This window comes from Astatotilapia calliptera, chromosome 3 (assembly GCF_964374335.1).
Source record: "Astatotilapia calliptera chromosome 3, fAstCal68.1, whole genome shotgun sequence".
In the NCBI taxonomy this organism is placed as follows: Eukaryota; Metazoa; Chordata; class Actinopteri; order Cichliformes; family Cichlidae; genus Astatotilapia; species Astatotilapia calliptera.
This window is the reverse complement of record NC_137424.1, coordinates 2,407,566-2,430,395: the sequence shown is the minus strand read 5'-3', so window position 1 is coordinate 2,430,395 and position 22,830 is coordinate 2,407,566. Positions and strand designations below refer to the sequence as shown.

General features: G+C 43.0%; 1 protein-coding gene across 2 annotated transcripts; it reads right to left on the bottom strand.

Annotated features, from left to right (window-relative positions):
• Positions 1 to 1,667: 1,667 nt before the first annotated feature.
• LOC113017354 (uncharacterized) lies at positions 1,668 to 22,440 on the bottom strand. 2 transcript variants are annotated; one of them, XM_080296507.1, is made up of 4 exons: positions 20,675 to 22,440; positions 6,270 to 13,613; positions 3,127 to 3,723; positions 1,668 to 2,801 (listed from the first exon to the last, which is right to left on the bottom strand). In XM_080296507.1, the coding sequence occupies exon 2, from the start codon at positions 10,105 to 10,107 to the stop codon at positions 7,612 to 7,614; it is 2,496 nt and encodes an 831-aa protein (XP_080152633.1). In that variant the 5' UTR covers positions 10,108 to 13,613; positions 20,675 to 22,440; the 3' UTR covers positions 1,668 to 2,801; positions 3,127 to 3,723; positions 6,270 to 7,611. The 2 variants fall into 2 exon arrangements, with proteins under 2 accessions (XP_080152633.1, XP_080152639.1); XM_080296513.1 differs by having other exon boundaries at positions 1,668 to 2,465.
• Between the last annotated feature and the right edge of the window lie 390 nt (positions 22,441 to 22,830).

The following is a 22,830-nucleotide window of genomic DNA, read 5'->3' as shown; positions in this document are numbered from 1 at the left end:
CTAAATATCTGAAATCTTTCCTTCCTTAAAAGTTATAATCCTACTTAAGTTATAGTGCAAACGCTTAAGCAACAAATATACTTGATGCTAATTAATTAATATTTCCCTTTGATGTTGCAACTATGCGGTCTCTTCTGTCTTTAAACAAAATAATATTTTCCAGTTACAGAAATCATAAAGTCCAAACTAAAGTGCTACTGTTGCTATATGCATTTTATATAAATCATGGATGATGGTCCTGACATGAAGGAAGAGAAAGTTACAGGTTGCATCCTTTGACTTTGTCTCCGTGCCTTTGGGCGATTTTCAGAAGGACAGATGTTTCTGTTCAATTCTTAAATCAATTTTTTCAAACACAAACACTATTTTAAAGCTTGTAGAGAGTAAAATATTAATGATAATTATAATAACAATAATAAAAACAAAAGCTCTCAGATCCATCAAACCAAGCAGCAGAAAGAACAATAACTGAAGAGAAAACTTTAACCTTGTAGACTTCATTATGTTCCAGCTGCTCTACAGACGCTGTGACCTCGAACTTAAGCAGGTCGTAAAGTATGTGCAGCTCAATAACTTCATAATCAGACCCTGTGGTATTTAGGCAGCAGAACAACTAAGAATAACAACTACAAATAATGTTTTTAGGTTTCTGTTGTACTGCAAGGTTCTGTACAGGAGAACCAAACCAAGAGCAAATATTACGTCTCATTTACACCTGAGCACGAAGAGCCATCAACATTTAGCAAATTGAATCATCTTTGTTTAGATGCAAGAAGAATCATATAGAAATGAAAAAGTAGAAATAGAAATCCAGAGCAAAGATATCCTCTAATTCAGCGTAGCACATGTGCAGCTGCTGCGATTCACGTAAGCATTCGGCTCGTCGCTGCTGCAGATTTTTCTCTCGCTGTTCTGGCTCACAGCCCTGCAAACACAAAAATAAATATCCCCAAAGCTGTGAAAGGGAGCTAATTAGTAAGAGTATTGTTACTCTCCGCAAGAGTAGTCCAGCAGTAGAAATCAGTCCAATAACAAGGTGTGTAACATCTAGCAGGGTGACAGAAAAACCCAGGGTAACTTCTAAGGACCTCAACGTCTCTCTCACATTGTGTTTTTTAAACATGCTTCCATTTGTCACTTCAGTCTTTACTCTGAAATACAGGAAGAGAAATCATGGCTGAAACAATTTCTCATGAAACCAGGGGTGTGGTCCAACAGTCAGTTTGGTGAGGAAGGTTCCTAACTGAGAGAAGTGACCCAGAAGTATCTGTGTAGCAGCCACAATGAATCCAGATCATGAGCTTTATTAACTGATCAAAGTCTCTTCTTTCATCTTCTGTATCATTCAGTTTGCATTGGTAATGCCCATTATTGTAATGCTTTTTTAAGACCAGCAAAACTTTATTTCACTTTGGGTTAGCTGGGATAAGTGATGGATGGAGGGAATTTTACTTCAGCCACAGAAATCCTAAACAGGAAGGAGGAGCAGAGTTACAGTGGATCACTATCCAGCAGGGAAACAAGGTTTATTTCAATTTCTTGGCCATGAGTGAGATTTACTGAGTGGGCAAATTAGGGAGACGACACCATCAGATCCCGAGCCCTCCATGTGTTAATCAAGAGACGGCTGCTGTGCTACATCCATAAATAATGAATAAATTAGGAGCTAAAGCTGAAAGGACAGTTTATTTGTACCATCTTCACGTGAACACATTCAAGAACATCACAGATGAAGAAACATTAAAAACTTCCACACTACATAAAGCAAGAAAAATTGTTTTTCTTTCAGGTGGTTTCAGAAAAACAGAAACATCAAACATCTCCAAGACTCTCTTTGAAAGAACTAAAAACCTTTGTTCTCATGGTCCAATCATGAGTGAACTCCCCGATGAAGCCTTGTGTGCTAAAACATGTCAGAGTTTTAAAGGTTAAACATGAGTTTCCAAAACGTTTTGCTGGAGAACAATGAACTATTTGACTGAGTTTCAATCATTTACAGACGAGCAAAACCAGGACAGAGAAAAAAGGACAAAACTGACTCAGTAAAAAACAGAAAAGAAGATCCCATGTAGATCTGTATTATGTAGAAGTTCAGCCCAGCAACCAGTTCAGTTCAACACAAGTTTAAATGATTCTATCTGAACTCTGTGGAGCCTGATCTCAAGCTTTTTGAGTCTGACACAGAAACCAGAGGATCTTTCTGTGTCTTCAGATTCACTGTGATCCAGTGATGGGAGTGATTTCAGCCCTGAGTGATCGCGCTGATGTTTGCACAGAGCAGACAATGAGGTGAATGTTTGGGCACATTGGTAACAGTGAAACAGTTTATTAGTAACGTGGGATCGTTTGTGTGCAGAGTATGAACTGAGATTCCTGAAGCTCTTGTCACACTGGTCACAGCTGTAGTTTCCTTCCATGTGTGCACGTTCATGAATGTTACGATTACCTGACTGTGAGAAGCTTCTCTCACAGTGTCTGCACTTGTGTGGTTTCTCTCCTGTGTGGACTCCTTTGTGTGATTTAAGCTGACCTTCAGTGGTGAAGGATGACCCACACTGATCACAGAGGTGCTTTTTAACCCCACTGTGAATCAGTTCATGTTGTTTTAAATCACTTGGTGTGGTGAAGCTTCTCCCACATTCTTTGCAGTATTTCAGTTTGTCTCCAGTGTGTCTACGTTGATGTACTTTTAGGGTATTTTGCCAACTGAAAGTTTTTCCACAGAGGTCACAATGAAAGTCTTTCCCACCACCACAGTGATGACAGGGTTGAGAACTGGATCCATCTGTGTCGCTCTGCTTCTAAACAAAGACACAAAGACAGTGTAAGTCAGTCCTTCAACATTTGTATCCTGAACGTCGCCTGAAATAAAGAGCATCTCTGCAGACGTCCAACTACATTTGACTGTTTCAGTTAACACACTCAGTTTACTGGGCTGCAATAACTACAATACTACCACCATAATACTACAGTAATACTAAAATCATAACTGAAAGGAAAATCTGAATAATCACTCAGAGCTGCTTTTCCATGCAGTAGAATTGCTAACATGCTAACACAGTTTAATGAGCAGAGTTGTTCCAAACAGTCAGGCTAAAATGACAAGATAACAATATAAATACATACCTCACAGTAGCTGCACTTGTAGAGTCTCTTTCTGGTGTGGATCTGTTGGTGTTGTCTCAGGTGATGTGGAGCTTTAAAAGTCTTCTCACACAGGTCACATTGATAAGGTCTCTCCTCAGTGTGGGTAAACATGTGCTGTTGTAAGTGTGCGTCTGTTGTAAACTCTTTGCCACACTGTTCACAGCAGTACACATCATGTCTGGTGTGAATGCGTAGGTGTGTATTTCGGTACCCTCTCTGGCTGAAAGTTTTTCCACAGATGTCACAGCTGTATGCCTTAATTCCAGAGTGGGTAACTAGATGCCTCTGTAAGCTGCTACTGCGAGTAAAAGCTCTGCCACACTGATCACAGCTGTATGCCTTAATTCCAGAGTGGGTAACTAGATGCCTCTGTAAGCTGCTACTTTGAGTAAAAGCTCTGCCACACTGATCACAGCTGTACGCTTTAACTCCTCTGTGGATGACCTGATGCTGTTTTAGTGAAGCCCTCTCAGTAAAACCCTTCCCACACTCGTCACAGGTGTGTTTTTTCTCTCCCTTTCTTCTGTGAGGTTTGTCGGCCTCCTGAGAGCGCTGACTTCTGGCTCCATGTTGGTCCTGCAGTGACAGAGATACAAACAGAGGCAGTGAGTGAAATGCAGTCGTGGAACAAACTCAACCTTCAAACTCCATTAACACTAGTTTTAAACCTGAAGGTGGAGCGTGGCACCAAACACCTTAAAGGTCTCTTATCCCCACCTGCTGGTAGTTCTAACACATTACATCCAACCTGCTGTTAAAGATAATTCATGACTGTTCAAACACTAAAATCATGCACACACACACACACACACACACACACACACACACACACACACACATTATTTTATAATTTAGATTATTTTGTTGTTTCCTATTACATATTTCTATAATTTGTATAGATTTATACAGAATTATTCAGTGATAATAAATCCTATGTTTGTTTATTCTAAAGGAACCCCGTTAGCTTCCACAACAGATGTTGCTCGTCTTCCGTCAAATACTCACATAAAATATTACACAATAAAGTGGATTCAAGATATCCACATAATTTCACTCTTACATCCACAGTGAGGTTTCACAATTGTTCAAATATAAGCAATCAATAATAATAATAATAATATCAATAACATTGAGGCACATTACACAAATTTCAAAAACAAATCATGTCTTACAATATTTACAACAACTAAAAGCTCTGTAAATCGGCTTTTAAGTCTTCATTGAAGTTTTGAATAATTCTCTAATTTTTTAAGGCAACTTATTCCACTTAAAAGTTGCTCTAAATGTAACAGTTTTACAAAACGTTACTTTTAACTCGAGCATTTACTAAGTTGCAGTTTGTTGAAAACTGTGTAATATGATGATGTATTTCATCTGGATACTGCAGCTGAGCAGAATAAATGTGGTGTGTTTAACAGAATTGCTTTCTTTAGAACTACAAGTAAGCCATAGAATATTTTAGCCTGTACAGGAAGCCAAGAAAGGTTATTATGCATTTTATCAATATTAGTATAGTATGAACATCTTCACACTAATCTGGACGCCTTATTCTGGACTAACTGAAGTCTGTTAAGATCTGTCTTATTAGCTGCTGACCAAATGATTGAACAATACTGCAGATGAGACATTACTAGTGCATTAATGACATCTTTCATAATGAAGAAGTGATACACAAAGAGCATTTCATAGCCATAGCTATGCCTTGTCGGCAGAGTTATGTGACATTAGTGATGTTTGTACTTTCAGCGTTAACTTGGTTTTAAAGCCTTTAAAATATACGCCGTTCAATAGTCGACCTTAATCTGACAGAGAATGTGATGATTTTGTGGATAATTAAAGTCAGTCATATATCCACAAACACAACAAGCTGAAAGTCAGTGATGCTGCTCGGTTTGCAGTCCTGAACATCACGGCACAAGCAGGATTCACTGCACTGTTAATGTTAGCTGTGTTATATTGCTGCCTCTGTTCGGTGGTGTCGAGCCAAACGCACTTTAACGTGTGTTTGAACGAGCTGACGGTTCACTCGTTAAGCTGAAAGAAAGATGCTTTAATCACAGCAGTCACACATGTGTCCACTGCACCATCTGGAACTCTTCTTGTTTACACTCGTAATAACACAAACACTAAATCCTGCTTCTCTGGTGCTGTTGTGTAGCAGTGTGTACACCTGAGACTGTCACCTGTCTGTCTGTCCTGCACTCTCTCTCTGTTTCTTTCTCTCTGATTGTGGAATAAAAGTATGAACATGTGTTTATAAGTTACACTTGTGTTTGAATCCTGCAGCTTATCACACATTTGATTTCCATGTGTGACGACTGCAAGTGTCCAGAGTGAGGACAGACTGAGGGAGCCACTGCTGCACATCATCTGTGAGGCTTTGCACCCCTGATGATCCACCAGGACAAACTCAGCAGTGTGTGAGGAAGAGGAGGAGGAAGAGCCAGCAGCTGCTGACAGATGGAGGGAATAGACAGACTGTTCCCTGTTTGTGAAGGACTGCTAGGAAAGTTTAACATAACTGTCTGTGCTGAATCAGTCTTATTAGGTAATGTTCAAATAATGTGATCATCCCAGTGTTTTCAGTGTGGGAGAAAGTACTCAGGGCCTTCAAGTTACACACTATGAAAGGCAGCAACAAGTTTAATGTTCAGAAACCTAAAGTCTGTATCAGCAGCAGGATGGAGCTAAAAATAAATGTTGGTTTCAGTTCTATGAAGCTTTGAGTATTTTGGATCAGTAGCTGCTGTGTTTGTTGCATCATATTGCTGTAACTGTTTATATGCTTTATATATTCTGAGCTAAGTTGATCTATAGTGTTACATCATATTCTATAAGGATGTTATGTGTTTGTAGACTTTCTGCCCAGTTTGACCCATTTAGCAGAAGTCAGCCTGTTTAAGGCTCTGATATCTATTCTGTGTGACTTACAGCAGTTATGACATGGTCTGATTTTCTCACCCAATAAAGGAATATTTCATATATCAGTCTACTCTTCATTCTATCAGACACAGTTATCACACCACAGTTATCACCCCACTTCCCCTGCCGGTGGCAGACTCCCTCGGGTGTCGGTGTGTTGGTGGTTCTTTGTATCTGGGGGTGGGCGTCCGGGTACACACCGGCTCACTCCTTGGCGGCCGCTTATTGGGGCTCGCTCGGGCCATTTCAGAGGTGGGGTGCCCCCGGCCTCTCGGCCTGGGGCTCAGTCACTCAGGCACAGCTGGCTGCCGGCGGAGCTCACGGGCGCGTCACTGCAACTCCCCCTGGCTTCTGCTCCGCGGCTGCTGAGTGAGCCCTCATCTGGGACTCTCCTCAGCTCTTACTGGAACAGTGGCGCGGCTGCCCCTCTGTGGGTCTTCCTTGGTCTCTTGTGTTCTGGGGGCCTCTGGATGTCTGGAGTTTTGATCTCCTCCATACCTGCTTGATACCATAAAGGACAGGGCTGTGGCTCCCCACACTCCCTAGCAGATCATTACATGGAGAAACCTTTGGAATGCAAGCATGCTGATCCACACAGGTATGCACACAGGTGTACACACAGGTATTCACAGACGCGGACTACAGCTTTCTTGGCTGCTGCCTCAAAGCACACTGTGCGCTGTCTATCTTGAGTGTTGCACAATATCGTTTATTATTTAGTATCTACTGATATCTACTGCTAGCTAGTTTATTGTGATGGTGCTTTTTTTTTCTATTATTATGTTGCTCTTTGTTGTTTGCTGTCTCCTCTGTTTTTTTTTTCTCCATACAGGTGACCCAGGAGTTTTTTTTGTTTGTTTTTTGTTTGTTTTTTTTCTCTCTTCCCCCCCTTCTCACCGTCTCTTCTCCCCTTTGGTTTTCTTTCTTTCTCTCCCCCTCTTTCTTTCATTCTTTCCCCCTGTCCTATCCCACAGTTATGTCTGTCCCGTTTGCAACTGAAAATAAAATAAATTCATAATTATAATAAAGATCAATCAAATGGACCAATATGGCAAGGCCATGAAATTCAAATTCAAATTTTATTTGTCACGTACACAGTCATACACAGTACGATATGTAGTGAAATGCTTGGACAACTGCTCGTGACCTAAAGAAAACAAAAAAGGAAAAGGCTATGAATAAGATAGGAAATAAATATGAAAAATTAAAAAGGGTAAATTTAACTAGGAAGGAATAAAATATAAATTAAGGTTAAAAATGAAATAACTGTACAACACAAATTAGAATGAAGGGTAAATTTAACTGGGAAGAATAAGATAAAATATATAAATTAAAGTTGAAAATAAAATAACTGTACAACAAAATACACAATACACAATATAGAACTATATAAGAATGTATGAAGAAATCTAAATATAAATAAATATATACACAATAACAGCAGCTGTACAAGTATTAACCGGAAATGAAGAATATAGTGACCAGTGTTGTGCAAAACCAAAGTCCAGAAAGTCCAGTGTGTGTAAGAACTGTATGTGTGGGTCAGTACTGTGTGGTGGTGTGATTGAGAAACCGTATCGCCTGCGGGAAGAAGCTCCTCCTCAGTCTCTCTGTGTTGGTCTTCAGGGAGCGGAATCGCTTTCCTGACCTCAACAGAGAGAACAGTCTGTTGTTGGGATGGCTGAGGTCCTTCACGATCTTCCTGGCCTTGGTCCAGCACCGCCTGCTGTAGATTGAGTGCAGGTCAGGGAGCTCGGAGCGGATGGTGCGCTCAGCTGACCGCACAACCCTCTGTAGAGCTCGTCTGTCCTGCATGGTGCTGTTCCCGAACCAGGTTAAGATGTTTCCCGCCAGGATGCTCTCTATGGTGCACGAGTAAAAGTTCCTGAGCACCTTGGAGGGCAGTTGGAAGTCTCTCAAGCGTCTGAGGTGGTAGAGACGCTGTCGGGCCTTTTTCACCACGGTGTTGATGTGACAGGACCATGACAGGTCCTGCGTGATGTGAACTCCGAGGTATTTGAAGCTGTCCACTCTCTCCACTGGGCACTCGTTGATGACGGGGGTCTGGTAGTTCCTCTCCTGCTTAGTGCTGAAGTCCACTATCAGCTCCTTTGTCTTACTGACGTTTAGAAGGAGGTTGTTCCTCTGGCACCAGTTCTCCAGATTCCTAATCTCCTTCAGGTAGGCCGTTTCGTTGTTATCAGAGATCAGGCCCACCACGACGGTGTCGTCAGCAAACTTGATGATGGTGGTGGAGCTGGTAGTGGCCACACAGTCATATGTGTACAAAGAGTACAGCAGGGGGCTCAGAACACACCCCTGGGGGGCTCCAGTGCTGAGAGTGGTGGAGGCTGAGACATGTCCGCCCATCCTTACTGCCTGTGGTCTGCCAGTTAGGAAGTTGGAGATCCACTGACACATAGATGAGCTGAGTCCCAGATGCTCCAGCTTGGTGGTGAGTGTGGAAGGAATTATGGTGTTAAATGCAGAGCTGTAGTCTATGAAGAGCATTTTAACATAATTCCCCCTTCTAGTGTCCAAGTGAGTGAGTGATGTGTGGAGGAGATGAGAGATGGCATCGTCTGTGGAACGATTTGGACGGTAAGCGAACTGTAGTGGGTCCAGTGTGTCTGGTAGTGAAGAAATGATGAAGTCTCTGACCAGGCGTTCAAAGCACTTCATCACTACTGAGGTGAGGGCTACAGGGCGATAGTCATTGAGAGAAGCAGGGTGGGGTTTCTTCGGGACAGGAACAATGATGGACTCTTTGAAGCATGTGGGGATCACCGACTGAGATAAAGAGATGTTGAATATCTCAGTGAACACAGGAGCTAGCTGGTATGCGCAGTCTCTGAGGATACGACCTGGGATGCCGTCTGGTCCTGCTGCTTTCCTGGTGTTCACTCTCTTGAAGGCTCTCCTTACTTCATGCTCGGAGATGACGAGCACGTTTCCGGTGCTGGCAGTATCTTCCTGTCTGCAGCCGTTAGCGCCGCTAACACAAGCATTGTTGGAGACCTTAGCTGCAGCCTCGAAGCGAGCATAGAAAGTGTTCAGCTCGTCTGCCAGAGTCACGGCCGCGTTCGTCATACCGGTTGTTGGTGCTTTATAGTCCGTTATTGTCCTTAGTCCCCGCCACAGGCTCCTAGAGTCACTCTGTTGGAGTTGTGACTCTAGTTTCCTCCCGTAGCGCTGCTTCGCCTCTTTCACCGCCCTCCGCACGTTATATGACGCGGCTTTGTACGGGTCCATGTCCCCCGTCATGAGTCCCGTGTTGTAGGCAGCGGTGCGGGATCTCAGAGCGTCGCGGATGGTTTTATCCACCCACGGCTTCTGGTTGGGAAACGTTGTGATAGTCTTTGTCTCCACGGTATCATCCGCTAGTTTCCCGATGAATCCCACAACCGCTTCCGTAAACACGTTGACGTCATCGTCGGAGTTGTTTCTGAACATGCCCCAGTCTGCGTCATCGAGTGCGTCCTGTAACGCGGCCACCGATTGATCCGTCCAGCGCGCGACCTTCCTCTGAACCGGAACTTCCTGTTTCAGCCTTTGTTTGTATTTTGGCATGAGGAAGATGGCGGCGTGATCAGATTTGCCAAACGGGGGGCGGGATTGTGCCTTGTAGCCGTCCTTGACCGTAGTGTAGCAGTGGTCCAGTGTCCTTTCACCCCTGGTGGGGCAGGTGATGTGTTGATAAAAGTTCGGCGCTGCGCGTTTGAGGTTGGCGCTATTAAAGTCCCCCGTCACAATAAGCGCAGCGTCCCGGTGTTGTGTCTGGTGCTGTGTGAGTGCCTCATGCAGCTCGCATAAGGCGGTGACCGTGTCCGCTTGTGGTGGAATATAAACGGCACTTACGATGACCGATGTAAATTCCCGAGGTAGATAAAAAGGACGACACATGATGGACAGTAGTTCCAGATTTGGTGTGCAGGAGCGTGTGAGAGGAACAACGTTCGCACTGTTGCACCAGTTGTTGTTCACCATTAAACACACGCCGCCTCCCCTTGACTTCCCCGAGTCCCGTGTCCTGTCCATGCAGTGAACCGAGAAGAACTCGGCCGGCTGGATGGCGTGGTCCGGCACCTCTGGGTTCAGCCATGTCTCGGTGAAGCAGAGGAGATTGCAGTCCCGAATGTCTCTCTGGAACTTTATCCTGGCCCTGAGGTCGTCAAGCTTGTTCTCCAGTGACTGGACGTTGGCGAGCAGGATGCTAGGCAGAGGTGTGCGGTGTGCACGAGCTCTCAGCCTGTTCCTGACGCCGGCTCGCTTCCCTCTAGGCCGCCGCCGCTTCCCTTTGTTCTCCCTCGAGATCTCACTCGGCCAGCTCGGATCCGGAGTTAAAAACTTCGAATTGTGAGTACATTGTAAACCAATAGAAACAAGAGTGTCACTGTCATACCTAATGTACCCAATGGTGATGATTTTGCCGATTTAGAAACACTGAAAACTAACTTAAAAAAACAAAGACAAAGAAAAAGTGGTCGGAGCAGTCGTGACGGCAGCCGACCTCACCGGCGCCATCTTAATTCAATGATGATCCACTTGGTAAAATAAATCCGCTTGGCATCTTTCTTGGCCTCAAGACAACAATTCTGATGGCTATAGATCCAAACGGGACAAAAAAAAAAAAAAAAAAAGAAGACAGTTATCACAGCTCCTACGTTTGCTTTTTACACATACCGTATTTTCACGACCATAAGGCCAAAAGTCTTAGATTTTCTTCAAAAAGTACGGCGCGCCCTATAGCGCAGTGCGCCCTACTATAGCGCAGTGCGCCCTATACCTGTTCTTTTATACCTGTATAAAAGAACAGGTATGTGCATTATGCAGAACATCGTTGTTTTAACAACCCTGAAAATGCCAAAGAGACACGCTTGCGAAGCACAGTTTAAACTGAAGGCCATCAGCTACGCGGAGGAACATGGAAATCGAGCAGCGGCGAGAGAATTTAAGATTAACAAATCGATGGTTTGCAAATGGAGGAAGCTAGAAAACAAGCTCCGGCAGGTCAAGAAAACGCAGCTGAGTTTCCGCGGACATAAGGCGAGGAGGCCCGAGTTGGAGGAAAGACTCGAGCGGTGGATCATCGAGCAAAGAACGAGCGGAAGAAGCGTTTCGACGGTCACCATTCGGCTAAAAGCAGTTTCACTAGCTGAAGAGATGAACATTGAACATTTCCAAGGAGGCCCGTCTTGGTGCTTTCGTTTGATGAAACGGTGCCATTTTTCCATCCGGACCAGGACTACGGTAGCGCAGCAACTTCCAGCGGATTATAAGGAAAAGCTGGCCATCTTCTGCTCCTACTGCAGCAAACACATCGGCGACAAAAACATCCAGCCCAGCCACATCACAAACATGGACGAGGTCCCGCTCACTTTTGACATCCCGGTGAGTCACACTGTGGAGAAGAAGGGGACCAGCACGGTAGCGATACGCACAACGGGGTATGAAAAGTCTTCTTTTACTGTTGTGCTTGGCTGCCATGCTAATGGACAGAAACTGCCGCCTATGGTGATTTTTAAGCGAAAGACTTTGCCTAAAGAGAAGTTTCCAGCAGGAATCATCATTAAGGCAAATGAAAAGGGCTGGATGGATGAGGAAATGATGAAAGACTGGCTGAGGGAGGTGTATGTAAGGAGACCAGGTGGTTTTTTTCCACGCATCACCATCGCTGTTGATCTGTGACTCTATGCGTGCCCATCTCACAGCCGATGTGAAAAAACTAGTGAAACAAATGAACTGTGAGCTTGCTGTCATTCCGGGAGGCCTGACAAAGGAACTCCAACCGCTGGACATCGGTGTGAACCGCCCGTTCAAAGTAAGGCTGCGAGCGGCCTGGGAGCGATGGATGACCGATGGAGACCACAGTTTCACCAAGAGTGGAAGGCAGCGCCGGGCGAGTTACGCCACAATTTGCCAATGGATTGTAGATGCTTGGGCTAACATGGCTGCTGGCTCTGTTGTTCGAGCTTTCGCAAAAGCCGGCATCGTTTCCGAGGAGCCGCACGGCACGGAAAGTGACTGACAGTGAAGAAAGTGAACCTGGCATGTGTGATGGAGATTTAGCGCAGCTGTTCAATTCAGACACAGAGGATGAGGACTTCGATGGGTTTGATTGATGATAAAAATGTGAGTACCAAACTTTGTTTTGCTCCTGCTTTATTTTTAAATACGCACACTTGTATGCTTGTGTGTTGTTGATGATGACGATTACTGGTAATAAAAATGTGAGTACCGAACTCAGGTTTGCTCCTGCTTTATTTTTAAATACGCATACGGTACTTGTATGCGCCCTATGATCCAGTGCGCCTTATGTGTGTGTTAAATACAGTAAAGGCACACATAACTGAGACATGATACATAGATATGATACATCTGTATACACACTGTCACAGATACTTGTCTGTGAGTGAAGTGATTAATATGATAACTATAATATTGGCCATATCATATTTACACTGACTTTAGTCTCATGAACAACATCAGCTAATTGTTATTTACAGCTAATCTTAAACGACTGTTCAGCACAGAAATGAAGCCCAACAATCATGTTTCACAGTCCTGTGGTCTCAGCCTCAGATACTCATCAAATCACACAGAGCTCATGTAGAAACAAATGAACTAAATATGTTCTCCTTCATTTCTGTCAAACAAAGCTGTATGAAACGTTTCCAGCTGTTAGTATCATGGTTGCTAGGCAACCTGGGCAGCGCGACGGAGGCTAGACGTCCCATTTCACGAGCCTACGAGCCTCGCACTTCGGCCTTAGCGGTCTTTGAGTACGCGGCCCTTGAGGACTTTAAAGCTGCAGAACCTGAATCGGGATACAGCCATGATGATCTCCAGCCTCGTGCTCGCCAACATTCTCACCTGAGTTAAGAAGACGATCACTGAAATGGTCTCAGCAGGTCCTTTGATGACAGCAATGAAATGCAGCGGTAAGGCTTTTTGGGGATTAAGTTCGTTTTCATGGCAAAGAAGGACGATGCAGTTCATCTGATCACTCCTCATAACATTCTGGAGTGCAGGCAAAATGCTATTATAAAAACTTAAGCAGCAACTTCTCCAGGTTCCAATATTTATGCAATTCTCAAACCTTTTGGCCACGACTGTATAACCTCTTCTGAAGTTTAGTGCATATTATACATGGTTATGCTCAGGATGTGTCGGCCAGTTTCCACTGGAAACGCCTTTTGGTTAAACTGTCAGCGAGGAATTTGCATTTGCACTGTTACATTTTTATATAACTTTAATGCACATAAACAACAGCTGCTTGTTTCAGTGAAAATACATTGATGGGTTTTTAATAAAGTTGTGCAGCTGTAAAGTATTTTGTCTGGTGTCAATTCTATCGTCAGCTACATCGTTATGGCAAATGTTCAAATGTATATGGTGATAAATATCTTTGGTCATATGGTCCTGCTCTGTCTGTCACCTTCTGTGTTGAGCTCATTGTTTCCTCTGTAGTGGCTGAGCTGAGTCCAAGTAGCTGAAAATGTTCCTCTGCTGCTCCGTCAGACTCTCCTCCTCCTGCTGATCAGCTGGGACACAAAACAGATCTTTGTTAGGCTCCACACTGCACTGAAGAGTCAAAGTGTCTCATATGTTCATCTGACAAGTAAAAGAACACATTTTTGTTTCCCGAGGTGGGCAACTTGTTGGAAACAAACACAAAAGGTTTGAGCACTGATACCTGCCATTGCTGGCATTGAAAGATGCAACGCCAGCAATGTGGATTGGTTTGAGTCTTGACAATCCACATTGCTGGCATCTTTCAATATGTTTGAATGCACCAGTGTAAGTGCAGCCACTCAGACTCAATGTGTTCATAGAAACAGGTGCACATGTGTCAGGAGTTCATCCAGCAGTAGCTATGGCACTTGGCCACAGGGGGCAGCAGTGGACTGACCTGCATTTGAGACTGCTCCAGCTGCTCTGTGACAGTTAGTAGATCTGCTACAAATTGCAGATCACATGCAAGTTTTGGAAATGACATTATAAATATTCCTAACTTAGCCACGGCAGCCATGTTGATGTATTACCTATATTGGCTGAAAATGTTCATTTGCAGAGAAAAGACTGAATAACAGGAGTGGTGATTCCTGTAACTTTGTGTATATAATTTGGCATTTCTTACTGATGTAGGCCAAAAATAAATACATAAACTGAGCACCTGATGGCTTTGAACTTTTGTTGTCCATCTTCCATTGGTTTGAATTTTGCGCTCCAGTACAAACACAAATCCCCCAACCCGAGGATCAGCACAATTAACCTAACAGACCTACACCTTAGTTCACAGATTCACTTTGTCTAAGGTTGATTTCTGGGATTTCACACAACCCAGGATTCAGATCGTGAATCCATGATGGGCTTGGATTTACATCATTATAAATGAAATGTGCTCTACTTGGAAGCAGCCGGCCCCGCCCCTTTTGACGGGTTGTGTGAGACTTTAAATCATCAAACTGTAAATTATAAATTAAATTGTTATTGATCCTTTACCCCGAGTCCTAAAGTGTAGATTTATTTTCTTACTCTTCTTATATTTATTGTTTGTTTACTTGCACCGCTGTAACTGCAGCCTCGTCGTCTCGTCTCTCTATCCGGTTGTTCAGTGATGACAAGACGAATCCTACTTCCGGGCCTAAAGTAGTCTGCGTTTAATATAGCTTTGTGTTGTTAACATGTTTAATGTTATGTATTTTCTTCTATTTGATCTCAAAAAGCTCCTAAAACAGTCAGCGATCACTGTTGACCTCCCTCGGCTTTTATTACCGCTAATCATTTATTTAAGCTCAGTTTTTAAAACCTTAGGATGTAACTACAGCCCAGCCCATGCAGCAGTATATGAATGACTAACCTCGTATTGTGGATGGATTATCTCAGTTGTTCTCCTGGCTGAAGTTTGGTCCTTTTACAGCATCCTGCCATGCGATTACATTTGTTCCTGACCACCGAGAACACTCACGTTAACTTTTATCGAGTGGAAAAAAAGTTAGCTTGTTTATATTATGCTAACATAGCTGTGTTGCTAACGGTCACGTAGCACATCATTATATACCAGCTAGCCCAACTTCAGTAACCCTACAAACGCCACTGCTGTTTAGTTTTCTGTCTTCATTTATGCTGGAAGTGATAGCAGAGCTGTACGTTTGAATTTGTTTCCAAAACCCCGCAGTCAGGACATGCTATATTGTATTTAGATAGAAGCTAGCGAGCTAACTTCCTGCTAACTTCTAACTCCGTTAAATGTCATAAATTCCGTTTTCATGGATGCCTGGATGTTAAACTCAATTGTTACACCTGGTAGAGCAGAACGCTGATCATTTTATTAAAGATGAAAGACTTTAGACAGTTTTTCAACTCTCAGTAATGCCATAGTGATCGTTTGATATATGGACCTGCAGCGGAGTTTAGGCCCAGACACGGCTAGTGACGTCAGACTGAACAACCGGATATGCTGGACTGTCTGTAGCGGAGATGACAATAAAGTTTATGTCTGTGAAGGTTCTCAGTCATCCAGGTCATCGTAGTCAAAGGAGCTTGCATAGAAAAGCGTCTGGACTTCTTTAAGTTACGTGAAGACGTTTCACCTCTCATCCGAGAAGCTTCTTCAGTTCTAAGGTCAAATGGTGGAGAGTCCCAGATATAAACCTAGTGGGAGTGACCCCCCACAGAGGGACAAAAGAAGAAGCTTCTCGGATGAGAGGTGAAACGTCTTCAAGTAACTTAAAGAAGTCCAGACGCTTTTCTATGCAAGCTCCTTTGACAATAAAGTTTACTTTGACTTCAGCAGCGCGCAGGCGCACCGAGGGCTCTCGCGCTCACTTTATATAATTTAGAAAAAACATCGGTGCAGATTATAAGTCTGTATCATAATATCGGTTTGTTGTGTTGTTTTTATTTTGTTTTGCGAGTTGGTTATTAGATGCCGCTGCAGCCAGCCAGAGACTCCCCGCCATAATAAACTACGTATTCTCTTATTGCTGTTACCAAGTTCCTGTGAAAAGCAGATTTTTCCCACTGCTGACTCAGCTGGATCAGGGAGAGTGACTGAGGCAGATATTGAGCTGTCAGTGTTTTTATATAACATTAAAGTCCCTGAGGGTATGGCACCAAGCACCATTGAGAATTCCCCAACACTGTTTGACAAGTTTGACGAGCATCTTGACTTTTGGTCTTTGGATATTAACAGTCCTGGATATGTGACTTCTTGTTTAACAGAAATGTTACAGAGAGCATTTGCAGTGCAGCCTTTAATTGCTAGTAATTCACATTTTTTTAGATTTAGACATAAAGCAGATGCCTCAGAGAAATCACTAATAACACTAAGGGCTGGACGGATTTGATTTGCATTCTTCAAGAAGAGTGTGGTGTCATCAGCTAGCTGGCTGATGATGAGCTCCTTATCAGCTGTGCTGATTCCTTGTATAACAGGTCAAATCTCGGGGTGGAGTCTTAATCATTTTAATTGAGCTATTGCCATTCGTGTACAAGGTTTTGATAGCTTTACAGAAAAATGCCAAATTTTTCCAAAGAGTGGAAAATAAATTGATGTTCAATTGTATCAAAAGCCTTTTAAAAATCCAGGAAGAGAATGAAGCTATAGTCAGATACCAAATCAGAGTAATCAAGTAGATCTAAAACCAGTCTCATGTTCTTAGAAAGGTGTCTGTTTCTCATAAAGCCTGATTGTGTCTCATCCATAATTGTGTCCAAGAACTCTTTCATTCTGTTAGCAAGTACTAAAGCCATAATCTCATAGTCATCATTAGGGATGGGTATCGTTTAGGTTTTATCCGATACCGGTGCCAAATCGGTACTTTTGAAACGGTGCCGGTGCTCAAACGGTGCTCAAACCGGTGCTTAAAGAATGGAGAACACAAAATTGGTCCAAAAACCTCTCATGTTCAGCTGGTTTTGTGTAAAAAGATAACAATGTTAGCCTTTTCTGCAGCTATGGGGCATATATGGTATCACTCTTAGCTGGAAGCAGTGCTTAACCAATGGAAAAAATACAAACTTTATCCAAAAACCTCTCATGTTTAACTGTTTCCCTCTTTTTCTTTGGTCATTTTAGCCTTTTTGGCCAGGGTGAAGGGAGTATCTGCCATCAAACAAGAAGACAGCCGCATGTAGCTATGATGATGTTTGCTAGTTCACCTTACATGCATTAATGTAATAACGTGGTTAGCCTACTCAACGTAAATTACACACGAACAACAGAGAAGAACGGCTGCTGCTGCCATCAAATACGGTGCATTTCTCGGCTTTAAAAAACCCGCTATGCGTCGCCAGGTGTTTCATCGGATTTGAGGTGTTACCTTCTTTGACAGTATCACAGTATCAGCTTAAAGCACTTGTTGCAGGCTGCTGAGTTTGCATATTTTGCTGTGAAGTACAGCCAGACTTTTGACCGCTTCGTCTGGGGCATTTCTAATCGGTAGCTCTGCTCTAACAGAACGTACGTACCTGGCCCCGCCTACTATCCTCGGAAACATAAAATGATTGGCTAGAAGTGTATCAAGGCTCAGGAAAAAAAGCACCGAAATAAAGCACCGAAATGTGCGCTGCTTTTCGGTCTGGTTACTACCGTTTATGTCAGAACCGGTGCCATCATGGCACCGGACACCGGTACCCATCCCTAGTCATCATTGAGCAGACAGATGGGTCTCCAATTATCAATAAGAAGTAAGTCTTTGTTTGGCTTTGGAATAAGTGTTATGAGACCCTGAGTAAGAGTAGGAGGGAGGATGTTATTCTCTACACTTCCTATGAAAAGCTGCAGTAAGAACGGAGCCAGGAGATTAGAAAATGATTCATAAAACTCTGCAGTTAAACCATCTGTGCCGGGAGATTTGTTGGCCTTAAGTGCAGAAATAGGATTACAAACGTCCTCCACAGTCAGAGGGCTGTCACAGTGACTTCTATCTTCCACAACAATAGTTTTTAGGTTTTTAATATTATTGAGAAACAACGTTGAGACATATATATATATATTCTACTTTTCTAAATGATTGACTATTTCAATGGAGAACCTAAATGACACGGACCCGTGTTTGTTATTACATATCTCTATTTTGAATGTGACAAGTCTATCATTGCCTGTTATTCATAGGTATTAACAGAGTTTTTGGCCTTTTTTTCCTCTATAACAGTTAATTGACTCTTTACAGTGGCCTGCTATGGTTAATAATAACATGTTCAGTCATGAGTGAAATCAAAGCTTTTCTTCACTTTAGCATTTAACATTCCCAACAATATAATGTGATACCTTAATTAAAACACAGCTAATAAAACACAATTTTCTTAATGCAAACATCAGTGACTCAACATTAGCAACCAAAGGGTTCAGTCTGCAGCTCACACTCATGTGAAGCTACAGCCTCCCCCTTTAGTCTCTGTCATCCTTCTGCTCCTGCACAAACAAAGCAAGACAAAACCTCCACCCTTCTTCTACAGGCTGGGTGAATTGTTGTGGACATTCACTAATCCTAAAGTCGGCACCGTTTTTGTCTCAGTATCAAGTCAGTTAAACTTTTAGTCGTCAGTCCGTCACAGTCCAGTCACATGCATACATCCACACACATTCATACCAGATATTGCTGATAATGGAGTCTCACGCGCAGCCTATTCGAGCCTCCATCACCAGCAAGATGACGTCATCATTTTAAAGGAAAACAGTTCCTTGTTTTTGGACTGGATTGACTCGCTGCAATCCTTTTAGGCTCAGGACTTCTCATGTGATCAATGTCCCATATAAGTGAATTTCTCCAAAGCCCATTATAATCATGGAGAAAAACACTTTGCCACTGTTTCCAATACTGGGGCCCATTGCAAACATGTCCAAGCATAAAACCATCTTTCTCTCTCTTAGAGAAAGAAAACAATCCAAACCTCACTGATAAAATCAACCTAGTGTCAAGCAAAACCCAAAAATCAACCAAAACTTCACCAGAAAGTTTTCCTCTCTCCCGGGACAATATTGTGCAGGAATACAGGCACCGTAACTCCTTTTGCACTGACAAAAACATGTTGGATTTACTTGATTCAATAGTGGACACTGGTTGCACACAAAGGTTTTGCTTTGGCAGAAACTTAAACAACTGAGTTAAATCAACACAACCTTTTCATATTCAGTAAACCTGCATGTTGTGTTCATAAAACACGATTGAAACATGTTCAGATGGAGTAAGTTGAGCTCCTGGAACATTTTAATCCTTCAATTGAAATTGAATGGGTCTACAACAACTACCATCCTCCTATCTCTATCCTGGTTGCAGCAGGGCTGGGAAATAACCCTGAAGTGATAGGTTACCAGGCAGGGTACACCCTGGACAGCTCACCAGTCTATCAGATAGAAACACACAGCCGTTTACATTCATGGATAATTTAGCCCAGGACCTTCTTACTGTGGAGCAACAGCACTAACCAGCATGCCAACAATGGAGGAAATACAGGAAAGCTATGATTTCCTGTATTTGAGGCAGAATTATTTTGTTCTTGCCCTTGACAGGTTAATCCACAATAAATAGCAACAGCATGCATGTGGTGTGTGTGTCGTTGTCTGCCTCTTATAACTCCAGTGATTTTCCTGTAGTTTGAAATCTTATGCGGTGTTGACACAATAATTTGTTGTAAACCAGGAAATTCCCAACTGTGGTAGAAAGCACAGCTTAGCCTTAGCAAATGTTCAAAGAAAAGTCGTCACTTCCTGATTTCTGCTTCACTGATAAATATTGTCACACTGGGGTTTTTGCAAATGATATCAGTGAGCACTGTGTGGCAGCTGGAGTCAGACAACTGAAGCTCCCACAATCAAGACCACAAACAGCTTTCAAAGGAGATTTGAAGCTTTTCTGGCAGCAAGCTTCATGATTTATGGGACTGGAACTGGAACAGAAACTACCTGATCACCAATGGTGAGCTGGCATGGAATTATTTTTATGACATTTTATCAAAGTTATAAATAAGCATGCCCATTAACACATAGTGAGTGAGCATGTTGTCTTCCCACGCAGTGAACAGCGGATGCTAATGTTTTTGTCACTTTTTACAGAGTCAAACTCAAAGTAAGGTCAGTGCTTCCACGCTTTAAACGCTGCACGCTCACACTCTCTCCACACTCGATAGATTATCCATTGTTCATCTGCACACAGCTGCGGTTTTAGTAACGCAGTAACGCAGCGTGCTTACGGCAAAGTAACAGTAATCTAATTACCTTTTTTGCAATAGTAATCCCTCACTTTACTCGTTTCTTTAAAAAAGTAATCGGATTACTGCCCATCTCTGGTTGGAGCTGTGCACTTGTGGGTTCCACCTTGTGTACACGTTTATCTTTGCTGTGTGTACTTGTACCTCTGAGTGGAAGCTGAACTCTTGAGTTCGAGTATCGAAGCATCAGCTGTGACGTTAAAGTCCAAACAGCTCGTTCATTTGACGTGCAAATGAACGAAGGTAACGCCGTTTTCATGTGGATGTGTCACTGAGACACTTTCCACATCCACAGCTCACAAAATGGGAAAACTATAGAAGTATAACAATGAAGAAGTTACTATGTTACGGGTCCCAAGGATGAAGACCTCGATGACAAACATGTTACCTGTAAAAGCAGGTGAAGAGCAGAGTAAGGAAGACACGATGCGTCTCTGCTTTCCTCCAGAACGTGTCTGAGTCTGATTTATTTCACACAAATAAATGCTATAAAAGACTAAACATGAGCTTTCAATATACTGTTCAGCTGGTTCCTCATTCACATCAATTACATTTACTTATTTCACAACATCAGTGAAATATACTCTTTTTAACTGGTTCAGTTTCTCAAGTTCACACTTCTTTCCATAACAGCTACATCCTTTTATCATATCAATAAACACATCACATTGTCTTCTGCAGTGTCTTACTGGCTAAACAGTTCTATTCAATAACAGCATTGGTAAATACATTACATTTGTTCCCTCCAGTAATTTACTGGCAAAATCACTATTTAGTGCATCATGAAACACAGCTTGTTGAATCAACCCATGAATGCCTCTGTTAGCTACACAGAGTTGCTCAGAGTGCTTGTGTTACACTAGCTAATCTACTCAGTCACTTTAACAGAACTATTAACATTCACATCTCACAGAACTGATTTGATTGGAGCATTACAACACGTTTGCACAGAGCATAGGAGCGCACTGACTCTGCTTCACGAGCGCTCCACCTAACGAGCGGGCTCGCGGTGCGGTCGCGCGGGACACTCCTCTGGTTTTCTCCCGTGTTTACATATAAATAACTTTGGCGGACCGCCTTAACTCTCCCATTCACATTAACGTGGGTAACCATGGTGACAATAAACAACATTTTCGGTGCGAGCACCGTGTACCGACCTGTAAAAGCAGGTGAAGAGCAGAGTAAGGAAGACACGATGCATCTCTGCTTTCCTCCAGAACGTGTCTGAGGAAGCAGCGGAAGGTGGGCTCCACTTACTGCTCCCCGAAACCCCGGAGCAAGCACCAAAGTTCCGCCCTCACTGCTTTCTAACATAAAATGAATCCCTGTTACATGGATTTTCTATCCTCTTAAAGAAACTGAAAATAAATACATATAGCAATGAAAAATGTCCCGTTACATGAGTGTTTTACACAAAATAATATTCATGTGCTCATTCCCTCACAGGGGTGCCACAACTACACTGCTGTTTTGACAGAGACACAGTGTGTTTATCTAACTTGGCTGAAGCCAAAGTTCTCCAGACAAATTCAGTCTGTTTCTGCCAAGTGTGAACTCACTGGATGAGCGCCAGATACACAGAATCAAAAAGGGATAAATTACTTTTCTTATGTCATGTTCCCGTCACAAACTGGCTCAAGGAGAGGGGAAGCAGGAGTCCACAGATGAAATGTTCCTATAAATAAAGTGGAATTTATTCAAACTTTACCAAAACTTCAACACATCAAATACAAGCAGTTCAGCAGGGAGTGGATGTGTGTTGCATGTGCCAGGTGGATGCAGAGAGAGGCCAGGGCCACGTTCAAACCTGAACACGCTGCACAGTGTTTTCTTCCATTTGTTAGGGATGAATGAAATGCTTCCTTGAAAGGATGTGTGCAGTCACCAGTGGGCGTGGAAGCATGTGCGCCCTCATTTGGTGGGTGTGCAAGAAAAGTCATCCTGTCACACAGCAATGCCTACATAAATCACACCACTCTGCTTAAAATAATAATGTTTAGTGAAGCAGGTGAAGCAAAGGGCTGCTTTTAATAGGCTGGGAGACCCAGGTGTGCTGCTTTAGCTGCTGAGCCTCTTATGACAGAACAGCGGAGAGTGGTAAGAAGGGAGGAGGGGGTCTGGCTGTGTTTGTGAACGATAGATGGTGTAACTCTGGGCATTTCTCTATCAAAGAGACGCTACGCTGTAAGGACATTGAGCTGCTAGCGGTTAGCATGAGACCGTACTATCTACCACGAGAGTTTACACACGTGATTATGATAGCTGTGTATGTCCCGCCCTCTGCTAACGCTGCAGCAGCCTGTGAGGTCCTGCACACTGTAACCAGCAGACTCCAAACACAGCACCCTCAGGCCCTTTTCCTGATCTCTGGGGACTTTAAAGATGATGTAACCATTTAATTATGGTTACATAATTAATTATGTAATTAATTATGCAAAATGCAAAACGCTCAGCTGTGTCTCCAATCAAAGCTCTGTAACTTCAGAGGTGATGTTCATATGTTGACTAATGGTTTTCTTTCATTTTTGATGTACTGCAGAATAT